Source organism: Prionailurus bengalensis, chromosome B4 (assembly GCF_016509475.1).
Source record: "Prionailurus bengalensis isolate Pbe53 chromosome B4, Fcat_Pben_1.1_paternal_pri, whole genome shotgun sequence".
NCBI classification, from domain to species: Eukaryota; Metazoa; Chordata; class Mammalia; order Carnivora; family Felidae; genus Prionailurus; species Prionailurus bengalensis.
The window spans coordinates 79,178,338-79,199,982 of record NC_057358.1 but is presented as its reverse complement, the minus strand read 5'-3'; the positions used below and the strand labels follow the sequence as shown (position 1 = coordinate 79,199,982).

The 21,645-nt window shown below is 40.3% G+C and overlaps 1 protein-coding gene across 2 annotated transcripts in view; it reads right to left on the bottom strand.

Moving 5' to 3' along the window:
- EIF4B (eukaryotic translation initiation factor 4B) overlaps positions 1–17,298 on the bottom strand; it is a 30,023-nt gene extending 12,725 nt beyond the window's left edge. Inside the window, exons 1-6 of one of the 2 annotated variants that reach the window (XM_043564038.1) lie at positions 17,008–17,298; positions 8,359–8,496; positions 7,107–7,315; positions 4,051–4,167; positions 1,862–1,916; positions 1,097–1,231 (exon numbers count right to left, since the gene is read on the bottom strand). In XM_043564038.1, the coding sequence (XP_043419973.1) occupies positions 1,097–1,231; positions 1,862–1,916; positions 4,051–4,167; positions 7,107–7,315; positions 8,359–8,496; positions 17,008–17,020 (667 nt within the window). In that variant the 5' untranslated portion in view covers positions 17,021–17,298. The remainder of the gene's footprint in view (positions 1–1,096; positions 1,232–1,861; positions 1,917–4,050; positions 4,168–7,106; positions 7,316–8,358; positions 8,497–17,007) is intronic. The other variant, XM_043564037.1, reaches the window with a different exon arrangement.
- Positions 17,299–21,645: the final 4,347 nt, after the last annotated feature.

Here is a 21,645-nt window from a genome sequence, read left to right as displayed (position 1 = left end):
TCACTTTCTCCATAAAGGTTTGCATATTTTTTGTTAGATTTAGGTACTTTGTGTAAACGTTGTAATTCACCCCAACTCTTACCCCATGACATTCTCTATTTCCTTTCTTTGAATTATTTATTTGCACACAGTTTCTCTCCCCTAGTATAAGCAATGTCCAATGAGGATAGAATTTTAAGTCTATTTATTTATTTTGAAAGAGAGAGCACAAATAGGTGAGGGGCAGAGAGAAGGAGAGACAGAATCCAAAGCAGTCTCTTTGCCGTCTGTGCAGAGCCTGATGTGGGGCTCAAACTCATGAACCGTGAGATCATGCCTGTAGCAAAGATTAAGAGCTGGATGCTTAACAGACTGAGCCACCCACAGGCACCCCTCGTCTGTTTTGTTCACTGCTATATCCTGAGCTTTGAACACTATCAGGTACAGGGTAAACATTTAGTATCTTTGAAGAGAACGAATTTTCTGTTATTTTGAAAGGTGTCTTAAAAAATTCCATTTTGACTGCTGGCTGCTAGTAATGCAACCAATTTTTGTGTAATGTTCTTACCCCAGCAATCTTGCCGAACTTTTTTATAGTTCCTTACTTTGTAAGATCTGTTGGGTTTCTTTATAAACGACTATTTCCTAAAGAGAGTGAAATCTCCCGCCTAATCTTTGGCAAGGTTTAAAAAAAATTTTTTTTAATGTTAGTATATTTTTGAGGGAGACTGAGTGTGAGCGGGGGAAGGGCAGTGTGTGTGTGTGTGTGTGTGTCTCTCACACACAGGGAATCTGAAGCAGGCTCCAGGCTCCAAGCTGTCAGCACAGAGCCTGACATGGGGCTCGAACTCACGAACTGTGAGATCATGAGCTGAGCTGAAGTCAGACGCTCAACCCACTGAGTCACCCAGGCACCCCAAAATTCTGTGTTTTTTTTTAATTATAAATTTATCAAATTCTTTTTCTGCATCTATCAATTCTTTTGAAGATCATAAAATTTTTTTCTGTATCTCCTACTCCCTTTCTGCTAATGTGATCGTTTACATTGACATATCTGTCCTATTACAAAACAGTTCTCAGAACACAGAAGAAACTCACTCGATAAAAATGAACTTACTGTCTCCAAAGCTATCATCGCCTCTCCTAGGCGGGTAGTCATCGAAGCTGTCTGTGGCAGGACGTGCCCTCCAGTCTGTATCTGTTTTGTCAGAATCCCGATTTCTATCTCGGCCAAAAGAACGATCATCCCGGTCTATAGAGATAAAATAAAAACAAGTTAGCCCACAAAAACTTTTGTCTGATTATTTGTCGCATGCACAGAGCCTTCCCCCAACATACTGTATTTCTTCCTCATATCATCACAAAGTTGTCCCAACTTTGATGCCCCATCATCGTAAAGCGCACTCTTCAACTTAACTGAGTGATTCACTTCCTCATGGTTTATTTAATTAACCATGAAGTTTAATGCCTATAGGTCTCATTCTGTGTACAGGCCAGGAACCTCTGAAATACGTATGAATGAGGCCCCTCTTGTGCTGCTAGGCACACCTAATCTATTTATTACATATTTAACGTTCCTCTAGATCAATCAGGGTCTTTCCATCATTTTGGGGTGGGTTATTCTTTGCTGTGTCTTATGCGGCAATCCCTGGATTCTACCCATTAGGAGTCAGTAGCACTTCCCAGTTCTGACAACTCTAGAGGTCTTCACACATTGACAAATGCCCCCTTGAGCAAAATCATCCTTAACTGGCAACTAGTGCTCCAGATTCAGGCAGGCCTACTGCTCTGCATCTCTATTAAAATTTTCTGGGAACAGGCACCTCTGCTTTGTCATCCTAGGACCAAAACAAAACAGGAAGATTTCTATCAGATTTCTTACCTTTATCTTGTGCTTGATCAGCAACGTCCACTCGAATTCTCCTGTTACCTAGAGACTGAGAGGATAGGACCACATTAACCAACCTTTTGCCCCATTATGCACAAATCCCATGAGTGACCTTGAACGTCTGGGCATAGCAGAAGCACTGGGGGAAGGAAGATAAAGGAAAAACACTGTAATCTAGCCAACATTCCAATTTGTTGGCTAAAGAATCCTTTACAAAGACTTGAAAACTGAAATAATCCCTTAGAATTAACAGATTTAAGTTGGGCTTGTATCAATGCCACATCAATTAGCCATTTTTATAAAGATATATATACTTTATAAAATGAGCCTTTTAACTATCAAAGGCAATTTATCAAGAAATAATTCCCAGGCAACTAACTAAATAAAAGGCATATTTGGGTCCAGAGCAATTATTCACTCAGACATTTATAGAGCCCCTAATATGCACCAGCAACAGTACATAAAGCATTGTCTCTATTATCTCAAGTTCTTTCACTCAATATTACCTTTGGATAAATCAGTTCCTCCAGGATACCCTCTGACTTCCCTTTCCCACATCATTATTTATTTATACACTTTGAACCCAATAAATTCTACTGCTGATTTTTCCTCATTTCCCAGTAGAATCTACAGTTGAAGAAGGATAACAGTGAATTTTAGTTACAAACACCCAGAATTATATTAAACACTACCATGACGAAATCTCTAGAAACAAAGAAACCCCTAAGTCTGGACCATGACAGCATTTTACATAATAGATAATTCAACAAACTTCAGATAACTGTATGGTATTCTTTCCCTTATCCAGATAGAACAGTTAAAAAGGAGTAATGTTAATAAAACCTAAAAATGATCTGAAAAGAAAAACTTTGGAACTAAGCTTTATATATATTTAACTTATATACCTAGATTATTATTCCTATTTGACATTTACTTCAGATTTTCATGGCTGTAACTCAATTATGACACAGGTAAAATATTTTGAGAGGTGTTGATTTCAATTGTGCCAAGTGGCAGGTTTGGACCATAGAATTATGGCACAAATGGCCCAAATCTGCACTTTGACAAACTACCTTCTCAAGAAGTGAGGGGTTTCTGGCATTAAAATGGAAAAAAGAGCCCCTTTCCTTCCCAGATATAATTTAATTTCTAGTCACTAGAAGTAAAAAAGAGGAGGGAGAAAAAAAAAAAAAAAAAAAAAAAAAGCAGGTCCTAGACTAGAAACTTCTGTTACTAACAGGTAATCGAATGCTTTAATATCCTGCTTGTGCTAGCTTAAGAATCACTACATGGCACCCATCACTCAAATGACTGTAATTATAATTAGATTTAATCCCCACACCCCCCTCATGTATTAACAGCTAAATCTCCTCTACTACACTGCTGGCATATCTGGATAGAAAAACATCTATGGGCAATGTTAAAAAGCAGAACTGAGTGTTCACTGTCATTTTCCTTTAAGAGACTCCTAGGAACATGTATTACAAATGACATTCCACTGAGAAATGTTTCCAAACTCTTTACAACCATAAAAAAAACATTAACTTCCCTGAAAACTAGATAATGCCTTTTAACACTAAATTGATATACATGATTTTTTCTATCTGCCTTGATCTGGTCAGATTATATTGAAAAAGCAAAGCTATGAGAGCGGAGACAAAGCTCTGTATCAACAAATGAGAGCTTCTATTAGACCTGGTGTGGTGGAGATGCCTGGGTGGCTCAGTTGGTTGAGTGTCTGACTTTCCCTCAGGTCATGCATGATCTCACTGCTCTTTAGTTCCAGCCCTGCATGGAGTCCGGCTCTGTGCTGACAGCTCAGAGCCTGGAGCCTACTTTGGATTCTGTGTCTCCCTCTCTCTCTGCCCCTCCCCTGCTGGTGCTTTGTCTCTCTCTCAAAATAAATAAACATTAAACCACCACCAACAACAACAAAAGAGTTGGTGTGGTGGGTTTCTTCTATAATTTTCCACCTAAGTACCTCCCTGAATGATTGGGGCCTACGGAGTTTGCTCAAGTGAAGTACAACTTGCTAGATGTTGAATGTTAAGTGTCACACGGTGCTTTTCTGTCATAGATACTATGACAATCTTTGAAACAGCCAGTGATCCGACCAAAAATATATTGATAAGTGTAAGACTGGTTAGCTCCCACCCTCAAACTCCCCACCTTATTTATTTTACCTCTTCGTTGAGGCTCAGGGCACTGAGCAAAGAATCCAGGTCCTCAAACTCAGCGTAACCAAAACCTTTCAACCTCTCTGGATTGCTGGGTTCACGTGGTAAACGCACTGCACTGATCTGAAGGAGTAAAGAAACAGATTTCCCAATTAAGTGTTCTCGTTCATTTGTTTCCCCCACCCTCCCAATCACTGCATATGCAATGAATTTCTCTGAAGAATTCACAAAGAAGAACCTGGTGGTTTCCAGGAGGAAAACTGGGGCAAAGGGATAGGAGAGAGACTTCACTATATGCCATCAGACCTTTTCAATTAGAACAGTACGAAATTAACCCTTAAAAAAAAAAAAAAATTAACATGAGTTCAGAGTAGTCCTTGTATCCCTGACTTCTGTCTCATTCTACAGGTCTAATTTTTAGTTGTTTTCTAGGTGGTCTATTTTTTAAAGACTTAATTATCTGAGAAATGTTACTGTCTTCGTATACTAACCATCCTTGGCTGAATCAAACATTGGATTATAAACTCCCACCAGCCTTACTCCCTCTATTGAATTCTGAGATGGCAAACTACTGAATTTTTAAGAATTTTCATTGACCTGGTTTTATTTTGAGGTTACCTTGTGTTTTCTAATTGTAGGTTTGCAGAATTCCTCATTTTAAAGTTTCATGGAATTTTACCTGGCACAAATTTTTTTATTATTTACAACAGGGTACGTACTCTTCATTTCCAATTTTAGAACCATTTTCAAACACCTCTATCTTCTGACCATCTTTTTGATGGCTTCCACATATTTTCTCACCCTTTAACTTTTTTCTTTAGTATTTCGCATGTATTCAAGTTATTCTTCTGCATCACTGATCTGATACTTTACTCTGGCTCCTGAGATACACATTTTGTTATAGTCTCTTTAAATTCTAGTTTAACTCAACTCCTGAATACAGCAGAACAAACTATGAAAGGGAGAAGTAACTCCAGACCAGTTCTAAAGCATTCAGTGAAAAGCTTGAATGGGTCAGAGGTTATTATTCAGCATTCTACAGAAGAGGCCAAGAAAGTAAAATCAAAAACAGGTCAGCCTTCTAGCTGTACTACGTATTTGTACAGAGAAGATGATTTGTAGGGGCAATAAAAAAATCATCACATTGTGGGGTGCTTGGATGGTTCAATTCGTAGAGTGTACAACTCTTGATCTCAGGGTTGTGAGTTCAAGCCCCACACTGGATGTAGAGATTACTTAAAAATAAACTCTTAAAAAAAAAAAATCACATCAGAAAAAGTACCCATTGAAGTTGGTGGCCCACTGCAGAGAAGAGGATCTAGGAAGGGAGTCAAAAAACAAAGTAAGAAGAGAATAGACCTTTTTTATTTTTTTAAAGTTTATTTATTTTGAGAGAAAGAGCAAGCAAGTGAGCTTGTACAAGCAGGGGAGGGGCAGAGAGAGAGGGAGAGACAGAATCCCAAGCCCAGCAGAGAGCCCAATGTGGGGCCTGAACCCACAACTATGAGATCATGACCTCAGCCAAAATCAAGAATTGGATGCTTAACAGACTGAGGCACACAGATGCCCCATGCAGAGAGTAGATCTTTAAAGGAAATGCACCTTAAAACAAACAAACAAACAAACGTAAAACCTACCCTCCACGTGGGGTGTCAAACTCACAATCCTGAGATCAAGAGTCGCATGCTCTGACTGAGCCAGCTAAGTACCCCAAGTCCTAAGTATTTTATTTTTTTAAAGTTTACTTTGAGAGCGAGCGAGTGGAGGAGGTGCAGAGAGAGACAGAGGGAGAGAATCACAAGCAGGCTGTGCACTGTTAGCATGGAGGCCGATGTGGGGCTGGAAGTCATGAACCGCAAGATCATGACCTGAGCCAAAATCCAAGTTGGACATTTAACTGACTAAGCCATCCAGGTGCCCCAGTCTTAAGTATTTTTAAATCCAAGTTTGGAAAAAGGACTTCTCCTGAGCACCTCTATACTCACTTTTCCATCTTTTTGAAATCTTCTAGATCAGCATTCCAAATATCCTCTCTTAAGCTTTTTAAGATGGCCTATAATCACCGTGAATTCCACTATATGTGGCACCAAGCTCACAGAACCCTTAATAATTTTAGCACACTATCATTAATATAAATTACACATCTCCAACTTCGGCTCAGGTCATGATCTCGTGGTTTGTGGGTTCAAGCCCCACATCAGGCTCTGTGCTGACAGCTCAGAGTCTGGAGCCTGCTTAGGATTGGGTCTTCCTCTCTCTCTGCCCCTTCCCCGCTCATGCTGTCTCTGTCTCTCTCAAAAATAGTTAAAAAACGTTAAAAAAACACTAAAAATTAAAAAAATAAAAATTACACACCTTCTTAGCTGCAAGTATTCATATCAAACATTGAAAAGTGATTTTGAGGGGTACCTGGCTAGCTCAGTCAGTAGAGCATGTGACTCTTGATCCTGGGGTTGAGTTTGAGCCCCATGTTGGGTGGAAAAATTACTTAAAATCTTAAAAAAAGGATTTTGATAGAAGCCTGAAGAATGACTGAGTTCAGAGGAGCTTTCCACCTTTCAAAACAACTGAGTATATCATTTTTTAAAAAAGTAATGTATGTGCCCAATGTGGAGCTTGAACTCACAACCTGAAGATGAAGAGTCCCATGCTCCTAAGCCAGCCAGGTGCCTCTGGGTATATCACTTTTAAGATTTTTTTTTTTTTCCCAATATATGAAGTTTATTGTCAAATTGGTTTCCATACAACACCCAGTGCTCATCCCAAAAGGTGCCCTCCTCAATACCCACCCCCCATCACTTTTAAGATTCTTAATGAGAAGAGGTATAGGTTCCTGAGAGATTCTTTCTGTATCAATAAGATATAAGACTGAGATTATGATTGGCGTGGGATGAGAATATTTTCAGCCAAAGGGTCTAAACACCACTTAGTCAATTATATACCCATTTCTTCCAAGTCTAGACACAACCTCAGAATCTTTCTCAGCTTAGAAATTCAGACTTGGTCACTGCCAATTTGCTACTCTCCATATTGAGTTAATTGCTGTAAACCTTTACACTTACATTTAATCCTCTAAAGAATTCCTTAATGGAATCTTCTGTCACATCATAGGGCAGGTTCCCTAGAAAAGCAGTATAGGGTGGCGATTTTGGAAGACGGCTCCGGTCGATATTGGGTTCCCGAGCAGCCCGTGGAGCAGTGGGCAGGATGGAACGGTCAATTGGAGGTGCCCTATACACGTCATCATCGTTACTGTGCCAAGTGGTTGAAACTAGGATAGAAAAGTGGATGTTTAAGAAATCAGAGCAAACTCCCCTCACTGCTGCTGGAGAATAAAAAGATCCATGCTAAGTACCCACTATTAAATAAGCCACACCAGGAAAAAAACAGATAAAAAGGCACTTAAATAAATGCATTTTACACAGAGAAAATGCTTCTGAAATGTCAGTATCAGATTAGCAATGCAAAAAACTCAGTATTCACTGTCTCTTGGTTTCTAGAGACCTTTAAAGACCCAGGCTTTTTATGAACAGAATCATAGTAACTCTTATTCCTTGTACAGCAAAGAAAAGTATCAACTATTTATGGAATGTTACTGTGTGCAGTTATTTTATATTCATTATATCCCATCTTATCTTTTTAACAACCCTGTGAGGTTGTTCCCATTCTACAGAAAAGGAAACTCAGATTTCAGATTTAGTAACGTGCCCAAGATTACAAAGATGGCAGAGTAGTAGATGGTAATCCTAGTATAGGTAGGACTCAAACCAAGGTCCCTCTCATTCCAAATGTATTTAAACATTATTGACAACTCTCATATTCCTAACTTTTTGGGTGGACAAAGTGTTTTCCTTATGGTTGATCCCCCTCTTTACAAAAAACAACTCAATTCCATCCTATTCCTCAGACCATTTTGTTTACCCATGCCTTCATAAAAATAGTTCCTAGAACAAATTATTCCTTAACTCTGGGTATAAACAGCTTATAGATTATGCTGTAATAACAGGATATCATACAATTTTAGTAATCTAGTCCCTAACTTTTCCAATGAAAATGAGGATTAAAAGCCTTGAGAAAAGTATGTTAACAAGAGGGAGAACTAGTACTAAGTTCTCCTGAATCACAATTTCAGTCCCTCATCATGAACTCTTATCGCCTAAACCTAAAATTCTATGAAATACACAAACTTAGACCTAAGGTTCTACAAAACGATTAAATTCCTTTCAGATTACATGTGTGAACCATTATTATGGAATGAGTTTTGTCTCAGAAGAGAATGAAAATTTCAAGCGTGATGGAAACTAAAAAAATTACCATCTCCTTCCAGGTCGTCTGTTTCATCAGCCCAGCTGACTGGTTTGGGGACATAAGTACTTCCTCCCCCAGTCCCTCCATCCTCAGCCAGAAAGTCTGTTAGGGAGATAGTTTTCCCCTTCTTATTCTTCTTTTTTGCTGTTTTAAAAAAGCAAAAGATTATTTACCATTACTTGGGTATTTAAAAGAGTTGTACAATGCGCTGTGAAAAGAAAGCAACATAGGGGCGCCTTGGGTGGCTCAGTCGGTTAGAAATTGTACTTTGGTTCAGGTCATGATCTTGCAGTTCGTGAGTTCGAGCCCTACATAGAGCTCTGTGTTGACAGCTCAGAGCCTGGAGCCTGCTTTGGGTTCTGGGTCTTCCTCTCTCTCTCTGCCCCTCCCCTGCTTGCACTGTCTCTCTCAAAAATAAACAAAACAACAACAACAAAAGATTTTCAACATTAAGACTGGGATGGGGGCAACCTTTTATTTTCTACTATATTCACTCGTGTATCATTTGAAAATTTTAATTTAGTAACTACTTGGGTTTAAGACAGGTAACTACATTTGTAGCTTCTGGTATACAAAGAACTAAAACAAAACTCCTACCCCTAATAACATATTCTGAATGGTATTTATGAGGATTGTTTGATACTTGTAAAATAACCACACAAAGTAGGAATCATTGCTATCAATTTACAAAAAAGAAAACTAAGTCTCAGAGAGGTTACATGACTATCCTACAGTTACAGAGATATTAGATAGCAGAGCTAGAATTAAACCCAGGGTTTTGGATACCAAATCTAGGGCTCTTCCCACAGGAGGCCCAGCCTCTAAGAAGCCTGTTAGTATTTCTATTGTGTGTGCGTGTGTGTAATGGGGCGGGGGGGGGGGGGGGGGGGGGGGGCGGGGATGATTAAGACTATACAAAATTGGATCTCCCTGCCCTCTAGGAAAAAAAATTCTCTCCTTCTTTACCCTAACACCACATTGAAGATGAGATAGGGCACTAAAGGTAAAACATAAGAAGCCCCTAAGACCCAACACATTTGAATGTTCTGTGTTTATGAAATCTTTAGGAATTTCCAAATGGTTCTATTTAGTGGACTAACCTTGACTCTCTAGTTCTCAGAACCTCTTCTGAGATGGCATCTATCAACAGCTAATGCAGAAGAGCCATTCTCATCTAATTTTCAGTCCAAGAAGACTAAAAATTTGTAACATGATGCAACCATTTGTTTAACTGAAGGTTGCTCTCACCAAGCACCTTTCTTTAAAATCCAACTTTCAGGAAATAAAGATGACCTGTTTGCTATGAATGATATGAACAGCCTCTGGACGCACTAAGAAGGGTCCTATAGCATTGATATTGCCCCTAGCTTTATGCAAAAGGCCTAGGAAAAATTTTAACAAGCAAATTTGAACAAGACAGAAAGCATACCTCTGAGGTGGAATGCTTATTTTTGTCTTTTCTATATCCTATAATTCAAAACAGTGTTGGGGACTAATATGATGCTAGCTAGAGATCCTTGTTACCCTCATGGGGTTTAACCTAGTATCATCAGCTAATACCAAATTATTAATCTGACTGGTCACTGGGGAAATAAAAATAGAACTGATGGTCAGTCCATACAATGAAGTAAAGTTCAACATAAAAATAATTTGGTTAAAGCACCTCTGTCCCTTTTGTTCTGTATGTATATCTAATACCAAAAACAGCAGAAATCTGGAATTAGCCTGTTCTTTGGTCTGATTTTGGCTTATACCAACTTTCTAGATCGTAGTTTCTCAACTTTAGCCCTTGACTTTTTTTTTTAAACCCGTGACTCTTGACCAACACATCTCATACTCTGCTTTAATGTTACTGGAAATTTCAAAATAAACATCACAACTAAAAATAATTAAAGCACTGTTTATTTCAGAATGTCTTTTTAAATCACATATGTCTCTTTCCCTTGGGTTCTTTTGCTGTCCCCTCCAAAAAATTCTGATTGAGAAATCACCAGATTATGGATGGTCTTCATTTAAAGACAAGCTAAAATTCTTTCACAAGATCTGTAATTCATCTTTCTTTAAATCTAGTAGCAGCACTGACTTAGTCAAAATATAAACAGATTTAAAGGAATTAACTGGCCCTTAAGAAGTAAAATCAGTCAACTAAAGTGGGTGCCAATGTTTGTTCCACTATTTTACTCCACTAACTGAGAAACGATGTTATCTAAATCCTCCATGCCCTTTGCTCATCCAATACCTGGGCCCATGACATGTTTAGGATTTCAACAGCATTCTCTGTGTAAGTAAAGCATTGTTTAATGTTCCAGGTTTATCAATCCCTTGCCACATGATTGAACTGGTCCAACTCTTAATTTCCTTTAAATCTGATGTGAATTGGGTTAAAAAGTTAAACCAACCACCTCAAATAGTAATAGACAATTAAGTGTCCCAATTATTTAAGGCCAAACCTACATGGATTAAGGGAGAAAAACACACATCTCAAAAATGTTATTAAGTTCTCTGCCTGCTGACTTAATTACTACTACAATTTACCGAACAAGCACTAGGTACTTTATATACTCATATAGATTAAATAAAAGAGCTTAGAAGAAAGCATTTTCAAAAACGTTTAAGTCTACAAGTCCTTAAACAAGAAACCAAACATTTGTTTCCTTGATAAACAGGGTTTCTTATAATAAATAAATACAACTAGGGATGCCTGGGTGCCTTAGTCTGTCAAGCATCCGACTTCTGATTTTGGATCAGGTCTTGATCTCAGGGTTGTGAGTTCAAGCACCGCACTAGATGGGGAGACTGCTTAATAAAAAAAATAAAATAATACAACTGATCAACTTGACTCTTAGAGTTTCTCAAGTTCTACACCATTGACATTCTAGGCTAGGTGATTCTTTGGGGTGGGGCTGTTCTGTGTACTATAGGATGTTTAACAGCATCTCCAGCCTCTACTCATCAGATGCCAGTACCAAAACCCCCACCCTGCTGTGACAACCAAAAATGCCTTCAGACACTGTCAAATTACCCCTGTGAGACAAAATTGTCTCCTGATTGAGAACCACTGGTTTAAGTGGGTTGTACATCAATAAATAAAAGGACAAACTAAAGGGAATGTTAGCCCCATATAAAAAACAGGATCCCTTGGGGCGCCTGGGTGGCTCAGTCAGTTGGGCGTCCGACTTCGGCTCAGGTCATGATCTCATGATCCGTGAGTTCGAGTCCTGCGTCATGCTCTGTACTGACAGCTCAGAGCCTGGAGTCTGCTTCGGATTCTGTGTCTCCCTCTCTCTCTGCTCCTCCCCTGCTCATGCTGTCTCTGTCTCAAAAATAAATAAAAACATTAAAAAAAAACCCAAACAGGATTCCTTTAGTTTTCTCAGAATGTCTTCCTGCTATCACTCCATTCTTTTACTAAAAATACCAACTCACAGATACTGAAGTGACAAAATTACTGACTAGCTGCTACATCTTTATTTCAAAAGAGGACACCTTAAAGCACTATAAGCAATAAAGCTTATTTGTTATACAATGCAGTCCTACTTCTGCATCTTTAACTCTTATTTCTTATTTAGAAGAAGAATTTAGAAAGCTCTTAATGTTCAGATAAGGCTCTGTCAAAACTTAAGTTTCTTAATTTTAGATCTTGCCAGACTAAGTCCCACTTATTTTATAGGGTTATCAATTCTGAATTCTGAATGTTAGTAGCTACAGACTAAGAAATCAGAAAGTGTCATAAAAACCTGTACAAGATCACAGCAGCATTATTCATAATAGGCAAAACCTGTAAATAACCCAAACTCGTATCAAACAATGAATGGATAAATAAAATGTAGATGTTCATACAATAGATTTTGCAACAGAAAGGAATGAGTACCCATACATCCACCAATATGGATGGATGCTGGAAATATGCTAAATGAAAGAAGTTAGTAACAAAAGTCCCTGTATCATATGACTTAATTTATATGAAATGTTCAGAATAGTTGTAAATACCAAGAAACAGATGGTGGGAGAAATGACTTCTAATAGGCAAGGCATTTCTTTCTGGGTAGTGAGTCTTGCCAAACCCTCCAAAATTAAAAATGAATTAGTGACTAACAAATGTTTCCTTAAAGAAACAATACTGTACAAATGCAATCAGAACACCTAAACCAGAGGGGCACCTGGGTGGCGCAGTCGGTTAAGCGTCCGACTTCAGCCAGGTCACGATCTCACGGTCCGTGAGTTCGAGTCCTGCGTCAAGCTCTGGGCTGATGGCTCGGAGCCTGGAGCCTGTTTCCGATTCTGTGTCTCCCTCTCTTTCTGCCCCTCCCCCGTTCATGCTCTGTCTCTCTCTGTCCCAAAAATAAAATAAATGTTGGGGAAAAAAAAAAAAAAACAAAAAACACCTAAACCAGAGTGCCTAGAACTAGACTAATTCCACTGCTGTTTAGAGCCCACCCATGACAAGAGGTTTCACACAATGCAATATCATGATGTTAAGCAGCCTCACTTTTACTGCACTATAGCTGAGCATAGTAGAGAATAAAAACCAAGTCAGAACTCCTAAGCTTCACCACCTCAACCACCAGTTCTGTTACATGACTCAACTTGCTTCACACGGACACAATCCTAGCAAAATGCCCTATCATCTTCCCCTTACTTTTCCACACTCAATTTGGTCATTTACATAAAATATATAAAGCAAGCACCCAATACGCATCATGCTAACCACTACACAAACAACTTAGAACCTTTCTGTAAGTGAAGAGCTATAAAAATTCAAATTGACTTTGGTGCGTGCACTTTTAAGTGTACTTACACATAATTAGAAACATGCACTTGTTTTTTAAAAACAATACTCATCAATTCTTTCTCCATCATGAAAAGTGAATGCATTCTAGGATGTTCTGAGACTAATACAAAGTGGCAGAGTAGTCTATCAAGCCACACATATGGTATGTGAATTATACCTTAAAGCTGTTTCAAGCTTTATATATGTATACATATATATACATGTATTTATATGTATATATATATATATATTTTTAAAATGACATTAGTTAGAAAGAAACACTATGTATTACTTTGACACTACTTCCTGTTTTTGTCCTTGAATTTTTATGAGTTTTAATCTTGGCCTTCTGAATCTGGGTATCCTACTCCCAGAGTAACAAATATATGGTAGAGGATGGGATCTGAAGATAGGTAATACAGGTAGCCCTCACTTTTCAAAAGTTTGCATTATGTCACTTTGCCTTTATGATTTAGACTGTTACCTGTTTTCCCTAACGAAAAGAAATCCAAAGAGGATTTTTGCTCTTACAAAAACAAAACAAACAAACCCCAAAAGCAAAGGGGCACCTGGGTGGCTCAGTTGGTTGAGTGCTTGGGATACGATCTCCCGTTTTGTGAGTTTGAGACCCAGCCTTGCTTTGGGCTCTGTGCTGACAACTCAGAGCCTGGAACCTGCTTTAGATTCGGTGGCCCCGCCCTCTCTGCCCCTCCCCCTCTTGTGCATGCACACTCTCTCAACATTAAAAAACAACAACAACTTAAAAAACAAAAACCTAAACCTGTTTACAAAAAAAAAAAAAAAGCGAAAATAGCTTTCAGGATTTGTTTTCCAGTGAGCCATTATAGAGGCAGAGCACACTTCCAACTGAGAGTGGCACATCCAAGCTTGTTCCCTCAGAACTATACTCAGCATCAAGCCACCATAGCTTTGAACTGTGTCTGTGATCATCTGTGCTTTATTTTGTTAGCAAGACATGTCCTAAGGTATCAGTAAACCTTGAGATTATTTTTTGGGTTCGGGAATGCTAAAAAAAAAAAAAATCATTAAAAACTAATGGTAATTGCTTCTTTGCTTTATTTTACTTCAACTTACAAAATACTCTACTTTTGGGGTATCTGGCTCTTGATTTCAGCTCAGGTCAAGATCCCAGAGTCATATGATCGAGCCCCGTGTTGGGCTCTGCACTGAGCATGGAGTCTCCTTGGGATTCTCTTCCCTCTGCCCCTTTCCCTCCCAACTCTCTCTCAAATAAAAATAAAACTAAAACAAAACACAAAATGCTCTACTTTACTTTTGGGTAGCAAGGGAAACCTGTATGTGAACAGCATATAATGAAACTATTTTGAACTATAAGGACCAGCACTGTATGAAAAAAACTATTGGGACACCATCCTCTCCCCGTGAAAAGAAACAAGATGACACACATGGAATTTTTAAGTTAGGTAAATTAAAGGTGTTCTGTGCATACAAGCACGATTTCCAATTTGAAAGCATTTGTCTCAAAAAATGTTAACCTATATCAAACACATTTGATTCCCTGTCAGTAAAGACAGCATTTCAGTAACCTGCTCCTGGGCACTTTCACTTCTTGAAAATCAATAATGGTTCAAGTGGACACTGGTATTGCTGTGAAGAATTTTTCCGTCTCATTTACAAGAGGACTGTGAACTTTTATTTACTTTTGAGAGAGAGACAAAGCGTGAGCTGGGGAAGGGCAGAAAGAGAGGGAGACACAGAACCTGAAGCAGGCTCTAGGCTCTGAGCTGTCGGCAGAGTCCGATATGGGGCTGGAACCCAGGAGCTGTGAGATCATGACCTAAAGCGAAGTTGGATGCTTCAACCAAATGAGACACCCAGGTGCCCCAAGAATAGTCTCATTAACACAGCCATATCTGGGAACATTGGCCACTCAACAAAATCAATGACAGGAAAAGTTTCAAAGTTGGAAAAGAAATTTGACAAATCCCCAATTCCTCAAGGGCAGACTGTCAGATGTAACCTTGTTCTCTCAGATACTAGTATAGTGTCCCTTTACGAATACTACAAAGCTAAAAAGATTTACGGAACCAAATTAAAGACAGGAGATGAGGGCTTCAAAGGGGGTAGAGTAAATGTGGAAGAACAGGAGAAGGGGACATCACTAAGCAAATTCCTTTAACCAGTCCAGATTTCACTCAATTCTGTAAAATGAAGGGCACAGATTGCTAATATGTCTTCCAACCTTAAAAGTGCTACAAGTTATGGTGAAAGGGAATACAAGCTTTTCACTAAATTATGACAGCTGCCAAGATGGCAAATTCAGGCCAAGTAAGTACTCTAATTTAGATGAAGTTTTTGGGTAGATCCCCAAAATGTGATGACATAGAAGCCAACCTTGTTACTTCCAAGTTGACAGCAGATAAGAGTCAGGAGTCTCAAAGATTTCAACCTTGCTCTGCTACCTGCAGCCATGTGACCTTGAACAAATAATTTCATTTTTCTCAGCTGGGAGACACCACCATCTGCCTACATTATCTCAGAGGATCAAATGAGACAACACAACACAAAAATGCCTGGCCAACTGTCAAGTGCTACATCAATAAAAGTCATTATGTTCAAACACACTTCAATTCCCTCAACATATTCCAAAAACACACATAATTCTTAGCCTAGGTTAATAGAGAGGAAATTCTTGGTGAGAAAGGAGTGTCCAGAGATAGCAGGGGTTCGAGCAATGTTTCATACAATATATGATCATGCGGGGGAAAGAAACCATATTATCCCCCAAACTAAAATGAATGCTGAAAATGCTCCACACCCCCCAATGCCAATGAGAAAAGCAAGCGGACTTGAAGGACACTGGTATTCCTTACTCCAAACGCGTCCAAAAAGGAAACCTACTCTATCCACTAGTTATTATTTTAAAACTACTCCCCAGGAGTTGTGCAGTTATCTTTAAAACAAATAAATAAAGCTGAACTCTACCGTCGGAGCTATCCAAATAAACCAAAATGGAAGCTGTCAAGGGATCTAACCTTGTTCACCATTTTATCCATCCCCAAGCTAGAACTATGCCTAGCTTATAGTTTGCGGCCAGTAAATACGTACTAAGAAAAAAACCCTAGAGGAAATACAGGTCTCCATCCTTGCTTTTTCTCCTCCAACACGTGGGCGCGCCACACTGGGTTCCCCACCCCCACCTAACTCCAGCGGCTTCAACCTCCAAGCGTTACAGATTTACCCTTAGAAGAATACATGGGCCGGGCCACACTCTAAAAAGGGAACAGCGGAGAGTGGAAGGACATAAGGGAAGGCAACACATGCACGTATAACCTTCCCATCTGGACTCTCGCGCGTGCTTTTAAGGCGCGCCGGTCGCCGCTACCCTCCTCTCTCTCACCGCGCACGCGCGTCGTCGCCTTCCCCCGCCCCTCCACCGACTCGCGCTCGTGTTCTAACTGCCCCCCCTCTTTATTCCCCTGCCCCCACTCCCGTCCGCTACGGCCTCGCGCCTCGGAGACGTAGTCTAGTGTGCACCCGTCCGCGCGCCAACCGCCTCCTTCCTTCCTCCACGCGGACACAGTGCTTCACGTCTATGAGAAGGCCTCACGCCTCCCACAGATCTTTCTGCTCCGCATCACTCCAACTCAAGCCATTACTCCCCGCTCCAACCTCGCGCTGACGGGGTGAAAAGAGTGTGAGGGGGGAGGGGAAGGACACGTTCCCCTCCCCCCAAACATCCCGAGGCGATAACCTAACATGGCCAAGCCGCCAGCCTGCCGCAGCCCCAGAGTCCGAAGGAAAGCGGTGCCGCCCGCTCCCCGACTCCAGGGAATAAGTGGATCAGGCTCAGAGAGTAGCTAATGAGCCTGGTCCTTGGCCGCGCTCGGCCGCTCACTCACCTGAGGCCGCCATGTTGGGAGAGGGAGAGAGAACGCAAAGGACCCGGATGAGGCAATCACGTGATTATAGCGGGAGCGTCGGGCTGGGAGACGCGAAACTGGGAGGGGGCGGGGAAGTGAGGAGGGAGACAGGAGGCGGGGCAGTGCTGCTCTAGGTTCGTAAAGCAGCGCGAGGAGGTGGTGCGACGTCCGACGGGAAGACCTTCGCGACATGTGGCCAAAGCGGGGGGGCCTGGGCTGTCGCGAAACCCCTCGCTTTACGTAGGACTGCGCGCGAAGGGGCGGGTTTCCCGATCGGCCGACTTCCTGCCAGGCGGGTAAGCGGAAGGGGCGGGGCGGGGCGGGGCCCCCGGGCCCCAGTTGTCTGGGACCGAATGGAGGCGGGCTGGAACCCGGAATGGGAGTGCCACAATTGACTTTATAAAAGGGGAGATTCTAAGTTTGTTTTCTTTTTATTTTCCACGTGTGAAGACATATGTGGTTAATTTACTGAGCTTTAAAAAAAGTAACTTTCTGGTAAAGCAAAACAAGTCCAATATCTTGCATAAGGATGGTTTTAATTGGGCATGTTTAGAAGAAATAAGAATAACAAATATCGAACATTTAATTACCACGAACTTTTACCTCATTTAGTCTTTCATTTTATGGGCTAGGTTTAGTCAAATCCAGGCGCTATGATTTCACAGCCAAGTGCTATCCGTGCTTTCTCTAGTTAATGCTACGTTTTATTACATATTATTTATATGCTGTATTAGTATTTTATTCAACGAGAATTATCATTGAGCGACCACCTTCTGTCAGGCACTGTTTATTGGCATTTTTTGATACAACAGAAAGCACAGCTCCAAAGGATGTAATGAATGGTCCACTGAGGGAAAGACAGACAATAAGCAGTGAATAAATGTTATAAATAAGCACCCTGCAGATAATTAAGGTGATTTTATTAAAAGATGATTGGGTGCAACTGAATTTTTAAAATTGTATTGTTATTTTTTAATGTTTATTTTTGATAGAGCATGAGCACGAGAGGAGCAGAGAGGCGGACAGAGGATCTGAAGCAGGCTCTGTGCCGACAGCAATGAGCCCAATGTGGGGCTTGAACTTGACCTGTGAGATCATGACCTGAGTGGGAGTCAGATGCTCAACCAACTGAGCCGTTCAGGCACTCCTGGGTACACCTTTATATTGCCTGGTCAGGAAAGGCCTCTGGGGAATTGACATTTAAACATCTGGATTACAAATAGCCAGCCCTGTGTATGTCTTTAGGAAGAGCTTTAGGAGAAGGTAGAGGATGCACAGCTAGGTCATAAGCTCCAGGGCACGACCATCTTGGCAAACTGAGGAATTTAAAGGCTGGGGTATGAGAGGGGCAGGAGAAGAGTGGTACAAGGTGAAGGTTGAGACAGTGTTAGGGGTTGAATCATGTGAGCCTTTGTAAACGAGGTTTAGGAGTTTGACTCTTATTCCAGGTGGGTTGGGAAAGCATGGAAAGACTGTATGCAAAGGAATGTCATGAATTGAAATGAAATTTTGAAAAGGATTACTTAGTGTCTTGCTGTAGGTGGTAGTTACATGAGTGTATATGTAAGAACTTATCAGAATTATTGATAAAATTACATTTTATGACTGTTGGGGTAATGACCAGTATACTAATATTATACGTTGAAACATTTTTTGAGCTAAACATTTAATTTTTATTATAATTTTACAATAAAATGTGTTTGAGGGCCCCTAAAAGTACAGTAGAGCCCAGGCACTGTGCCTGCTGTACCTACTGGATAAGTTGACCTTGTTGCTGTAATCCTGGTGACAGAAGTTGGTGCCTTAGATGTGAGTGTGGGGATGGAAAGAGACAGATGCAGATATATTTTGGAATTAGATTTGAGGATTGATTAGATGTGAAGAGCACAGGAGAAGGAACTATCAAATCTGACTTCATGTTTTTGGCATGAACACCCGGATGATACCATTTACTTAGGTGGCAAAGCCTGTGGTGAAGCAGGTTTGGAGAGGTGCGTGGGCTCTGTTTTGCCCATATTAAGTTTGAGATATGTACTAGTCCAGTACTTCTCATGTTTTGATGAATTTATACATATCATCTGGGGAGTTTGTTAAAAGTCAGATTCCGGTTCAGTAGGACTGGAGTAAGCCTGAGATTTTGTATTTCTTCTGGTTCGGATCACTAAAAGGGAATGATATTCAGGAATTATGGAAAGATGCTTTGGCTATTGGGGATTGTAGATTTCAGAAAGTTCACAGAAAAGCTAGATGAGGTTGGGACATGGGGGATAGGGAGAGACTTTTTGTTACCAAGCACCTAATATATCCTAGGGTTATATCAAGCAGTTAACAGGCTAGCTTATTTAGTCCTCACGGTGGCCCTTTAAGGTAAATATTAACCCTGTTTTAATTTTTTTACGTTTACTTATTTATTTTGGCTGGGGAAGGAGCAGGGAGAATCCCAAGCAGGCTCCACACCATCAGCACAGAGCCCGACATGGGGCTCCAACCCACGAACGGGAGATCCTGACCTGAGCCAAAACCAAGAGTCAGATACTTAACTAATTGAGCCACCCGGGTGCCCCTTAATCCTGTTTGTAGATAATGACTCTGAAGCTCAGAAACAATGTGTACCTAACCCAAGTACACACAGCCAACAAGTGGCAGAGCTGCAAACCCAGAGCTGTCTCTCAGGTCCACGTTCTTTCCAGTTTCCCAAGGACTTCTTAAAAAATAAAACTGTTAGGGGCGCCTGGTTGGCGCAGTCGGTTAAGCGTCCGACTTCAGCCAGGTCACGATCTTGCGGTCCGTGAGTTCGAGCCCCACGTCCGGCTCTGGGCTGATGGCTCAGAGCCTGGAGCCTGTTTCCCATTCTGTGTCTCCCTCTCTCTCTGCCCCTCCCCCGTTCATGCTCTGTCTCTCTCTGTCCCAAAAATAAATAAAAAAATGTTAAAAAAAAAAAAATAAAACTGTTAAAAAAATAAGTCTATGGCAACCACTTGGTATCATTTGTTCTGAAGAAATCCAGAAGGAATAAACTGTTAATTATCCATTGCTCTATAATGAATTACTCTGAAACTTACTGGCATAAAATTATAAACATTTATTGTCTCAGTTTCTGTGGGTCAGAAATTCGTTACCAAAAATCACTTGTTTTGATATCAAAAATGCCAAGTCCTGACATTTGCAGCGTCTCATGTTCGTATCCTCTTTTCCACATTCCTGTTGTTTCCCTTGTCCTTTCTCACCCTGACCACTACATTAGTTCTTAATGAGTCTTCTTGACTATAGACATTCCTGCCTCAGTCCATGTGGTAAGTAGCTACCAGATTTATTTTCCTAAAGCATTGGTCTGAAAACATTCCCCTGCTGACTACTTTCCATGACTCTATAGCTGAGGCAGACATGCAAGGTTGTATATACTCCAGTCACAAATTCCTGGTTCATACTTACTTCCTATTATCCTTCTTTGTCTAAGGTCATGTTCCAGTCGTGGATACCCAGTGCTTTCCTAATGTTGAGTCTTTTTGCTCTTCTCTCTGCCTGGAATACTCTTTCCTCTTTCACTACCAAATGGGTCACCAATAAAATCTATCCTTTAAGGGCTCTTCAAATGTCACCTTTTCTAGGAAGCCTTTCCTGAGCCTTTCTCAGAACCCCACCAGGACTGTCTGCACCTTCCTTTTGACACTTGTCACCTTCCTTCTTGAACTGCCTTCTCTCCTGGTCTATCAACTCCTCCGGGTTGCATCCATTTTGATTATCTTTGCGATTTTCATGCATTAGCATCTGGAACACTTTTTTTTTTTTTTTTAAACACACCTTAACAATTTTATTTTTTTTAATTAAAAAAAATTTTTTTTAACGTTTATTTTTGAGACAGAGAGAGACAGAGCATGAACGGGGGAGGGTCAGAGAGAGAGGGAGACACAGAATCTGAAACAGGCTCCAGGCTCTGAGCTGTCAGCACAGAGCTCGACGCGGGGCTTGAACTCACAGACAGCGAGATCATGACCTGAGTTGAAATCAGACGCTTAACCGACTGAGCCACCCAGGCGCCCCTCTGGAACACTCTTGGTGCTCAATATGTATTTGCTGGTGCTAAAGTCAGATTTTCAAGAAATTTACATTCATTCAGGAGATTTCAAGAAGTTCTCATAATGCATATTATACACTTATATGCCTGGATATATTTATTGTTCATTGAACTGGAAAACATAGCCCTTAAAAGCAGTGGCTTCTTCCACAGGAAAAAAGCAAAAAAGATTTCTCCCTTTAGACTGACTAGTCAAAACTGAAAAATGTTTGGAAACTAAGTTAAAAATAAAACAAACAAGCAAATGCATGTAAGTTTATATTTGTTTTCTGGAGTCTGAATTCACTAAACTAGTTGGCTTAATTTAGTATTTCAGGTTCTTACGATTGTCCTTACAATTGTCATTGAAATTGTCTACATTTTTTTTTTTTGGAAAACTACCCTTTTTCTAATATATATATTTATAAATAATTATATATAGAAGCTTGACCTTTTTAAAATCTCAGTTACACTAATAAGCTTTAGTTAAAGCATTCCCTTTGTCTTCTCCAAGCCTTAGTTTTTTAATCTGTAAAACAAAGGCATTAAATTAGATTATTTCA